We start from the raw sequence: 4,244 nt of genomic DNA, 5'->3' as shown, positions 1-4,244 counted from the left end.
TAAATTACTTACAGACAAAAAAGGAGTAGTTTAGATTAGGTAATTTTGTCGATTCGCAATCGTGTTTTTAAGATTTTGTTAAGAGAATTATCAAAGGAGCAGGACTGTACTTGAATTTCATCTCAAACAATCAAAGAGAATTTTGGTAATTAATGAATATTGATTTGTGAAGGTGGTGGAATCTATCTAATCTAACCAGGATTACGTGGTGAATGCGCCTCCGAGTTTCAAGAAGAGGAGGCGCAACCGCGGTCACGTCATCTACATGGGCGCTGCTAGATCTGGGCATCCGTGACGCTTCACCATCGTTCCCAGCTCCGTAATTTTCCAACAGAAAACAATTCAAAAAATCAAGGAACGATTGTCAATTTTGCCCTAATCAATTGTCCAAACCAGGAGAAGCAAAGTCTGTACATCCAGATGGAGCTTCCTCAACCCCGTCCCTTTGGAACCCAAGGTACCACCATTTTTACATCTCTTTCACACGCGCACGTGCGCGTACGTTAGGCCTGAGGAGGTGGGGGTGCACGTCAAAGTAACAGAAGGGGGAATTTTTGTTATGAGAATTAGCAATGGTGTGTGTGTGTGACGTTTGATTTTGTTGAATTTACAGGTAGGAAATCAACGCATGACTTTCTTTCACTTTATTCACCTGCACAGCAAGATCCATCCCCTAATCCCCCAGGTAAACAAATTTATTCCCATTCTTTTTTCATAACTACATAATTCACTATTACATTCTGGATTAGTCATCCACTTGGATTTTTTATTTTAGGAATCTTACAACTTTCTTTCATCGTTAATGGTTAGACTATATATAAAATATACGGGGTTTTATGCTCGGATCCGATATTTAAAAAAGAAGACTGATGGTCTTGCTATAAGATCCAACGATTTTACCATACCCTACTATGGTACCGTTAGAACAATCGTCAAATGCTTAAGTTATATTGTATCATAAAATGTTTAAAACACCATTTGAAGATAAAATTAAGAGATTGTTTATGGATCTAAAACAAAATTAAAGTAGCATGTTATAATGATGAGACAAATAAATAATATTAATTTATTTATTTGGTTAGAAATTAAAATCATAAACCTTGATATAGGACATTTTAAAATTATATTTGTTTGTATATTTTTAACAAAATTTTTTTTAACCGAAATCAAGATGTGTAAGTATTTATCATATTAAAAAACATTAGTGGTATATCTTCTTAAACTTCCTTTTAATAAATATAAACAACAATATATATATATATATATATATATATATTTAAAAAAGTTATTTGTCATCTACTGTCAATAATACATTAATATTCTAACAGGATATGACATTGTTCATTACGGAAAAACCATAAATAAAAATAAGAGGGTCGAAAAAGTAATGAAAATAAAAGGAAGACTGAAGAGACAAAAGAAGATAGAGAAAGGACGACAAAAACGATAGTAGAAATGTCTTTGTTGGGATCGGTGTTAAAATTATCATTGCATTTTAGTGTAGTAGTGGATTCATGTTGGCGATCACGTGGTGCATCCCGACACCTAACCCTTCTCCGGTCTTAACTTCATTATTTTCTTTAACCTTACTGCAAAATATAGAATCAATTGTAGTATTTGAAAAAGATTCTAAGCCAGTTTATATCTGCATTTGTTTCTTCTACAACAGAATTTGAATGAATAAAAAGAAATTGATTTTTTGTCATCCATGCTCTCAGCTCAGTCTTTCGTTTGTAAACTTTATAATACAGATATAAGTACGATTTTGTTACTTGGAATCCAAGATATCAAATCCCATCAGAAGAATGTGGATGGATGGGGACATAATGTTTTGGGGTTTGGTGACAGTCACTTCATTTTCTTTATTTTTCTGGTAAATTTAAGCTCCCACACACGATCTGATACCATTTCTCTGCTCAACGGTTTTCTTCTTTTACTTTTCACATCATGTTTCAGAACATCAATTGTTTCTAAAGCTTGGATGGTATTTCAAAACCTATTCAGTTTTTTCAAGCACATATGTTATTTTGGACCAGCTTATTTGCAACGAGTTGCTTGTATCAAAAGTTCACATATAACATTATTTTCTTTTCTAAAAGCCTTTTTATGTTGCCAATTGTACGTAATGTCAGTGTGTTATGAATCCAAGAACTTCCATCATGCCATTAGTTTGTTGGAAAAATGACCATGAGGCCCTATACTTAAAAAACAAAAACTTATAGTTATGAGCTAGGCCGTGTTAGTTTGGGGTTAAGATTATCATACGTATTGATTCCATTACCTTGTTGAGATGCCGGACTTCATGCGTGGTTGCTTTCCTTATATCTAATCTACATGACTGGCAATAGGTGGCTACCTTGAAACTCATGACTTTTTGCAACCACTGGAACGGGTAGGGAACAATGTAGCCAGAGAAGGAAATAAAGCCGAAGAACCACAAAGTAGGAAGTCCCTCCCACCAACTCCCCCGACTACAGTGGAGCACATTCTTCCTGGTGGGATCGGGACTTACAGCATTAGTCACATTTCTTGCCTCAATCAAAGCCAAAGAATACCAAAGCCTGAGGAGGTGGCTGCACAGTCTAGTGGTAGTGATAAAAATGATGAAAATTCGAACTGCAGTTCTTACACAGGGAGTGGTTTCTCACTGTGGGAAGAATCTGCAGTAAAGAAGGGAAAGACAGGGAAGGAGAATATTGCAGGAAATAGGCATGTCATAAGAGGTATATTAGTCGTGCCTTAGCTTTGTACTTATTTTCAAATTGAACTAATCAAGCTTGTATCTTTTTGCAAAATAATAATACTTCCCTAATGTTCTTAACAGAGGGGGGCATGAAGATCGGGGGAGTTCCATGGATGACATCCATGGAGCGGCCATCACAGTCTTCATCTGCCCATAACCATCCAAGTGCAACCATCAGTTCTCTGTCATCTTCTCGGTCTGTTTGGTTTTCTTTCCTCTTCTGTATCTAATTCATTAATCTTGTTTGTATGCTTATTTAACAGTCTTCTGGTGATTCGTGCAGTCCATCATCAGCCCAGAAGAATCCTAGTTTTGTTGATATGTTAAATTCTGCTAAGAGTACTCAAGAAGATGAGGATGAAGAAGAAGAAGAAGAAGAGTTTGTTATCAAGAAAGAGCCAACCTTGCATTATAACGGTATCTCTCTTAGCCGCCTCAGTATCTCGCTGTTGAACAAATGATGTCATATATATTCTGAGAATGTACAAATTCATCTCTAAAATGATAGGTGTTTTGTCGGTTAAAGTGGACACAGCACACCATGATCAAAAGCCCAACACTCCACGTTCTAAGCATTCTGCTACGGAGCAGCGTAGAAGAAGCAAAATCAATGACAGGTATCTTTATGTAGCACCACTTCTGAGCTTGTATATATATAACTTGGGTTTGAGTATTAAGATATGAAGAACAACGTTGACCTAGTGCACCTAGTTCTTCAGGTTATGTTGTTTAATAAGTTATTAGAGTCCCACGTTAGTTAGATTTGGACAATTTCTCTTTAATATATGTTGGATCACCTTTTCTCTCCTCGATAACTCTTTTGAATAGTAATCCGATGGGTTACACATATTCTTGCATGGTATCAAAATCAAGGTTTATCGTCTGGGAGGACTTGACACACTGGGACATCTTTGCCAAAGTCATTGCCTTGTGCAACTTTACCTATTACCATGTATTATCTGATAACCATAACTTATAAGTCATGGTGTAGTCCTTTAGGCTTCAGGGATAAAGAGTTGTCAACTATTGACCAGTTCCTTCACACACCTTAATCTTGTTATTGTCTTGCATTTCTCAAATATAAAAGAAGTGGATGCTAGATCTTTGGGTAGGTTTCGATTTTATTCTACGCCATTGTAGATGGCATATAATCAAACAGATTGAGCTGCTATCATTCCATATCTGTCTGCTTGCCACTTCAAGTACCAATAAGATCTTTCATATATATATATATATATACATATATATATATATATATAGGGTATATTTCTTTTACAACCTTGTGCATTTGTAVAACCTTTGCAACCCAATTAATTGAGATATTTATAGAAATGATTGGAGTTCATTTATTATGATTTGAATATTTATGGAATATGAATAGAGTTTATTAATTATGATTAATACTTTATATTAGGAAACAATTAATTGATTAAAAATTGAATGGTTGAGATGACGGTTGTATAGGGTGTAGGAATGGCAAATGGTGTAGAATAACATCCCT

General features: G+C 35.3%; 1 protein-coding gene across 1 annotated transcript in view; it reads left to right on the top strand.

Annotated features, from left to right (window-relative positions):
* The first annotated feature begins 301 nt into the window (after positions 1 to 301).
* Positions 302 to 4,244, top strand: part of LOC112511261 (transcription factor BIM1-like) — a 7,113-nt gene continuing 3,170 nt past the window's right edge. Inside the window, exons 1-6 of the mRNA XM_025116805.1 lie at positions 302 to 457; positions 614 to 685; positions 2,349 to 2,723; positions 2,825 to 2,939; positions 3,027 to 3,160; positions 3,252 to 3,360. Of these exons, the coding sequence (XP_024972573.1) occupies positions 421 to 457; positions 614 to 685; positions 2,349 to 2,723; positions 2,825 to 2,939; positions 3,027 to 3,160; positions 3,252 to 3,360 (842 nt within the window). The 5' untranslated portion in view covers positions 302 to 420. The remainder of the gene's footprint in view (positions 458 to 613; positions 686 to 2,348; positions 2,724 to 2,824; positions 2,940 to 3,026; positions 3,161 to 3,251; positions 3,361 to 4,244) is intronic.

Source organism: Cynara cardunculus (assembly GCF_001531365.2).
Source record: "Cynara cardunculus var. scolymus isolate 2C chromosome LG 4, CcrdV1, whole genome shotgun sequence".
Classification (NCBI taxonomy): Eukaryota; Viridiplantae; Streptophyta; class Magnoliopsida; order Asterales; family Asteraceae; genus Cynara; species Cynara cardunculus.
Note: the sequence above shows the minus strand (reverse complement) of the source record. Positions and strands in the feature narration are given on the sequence as shown.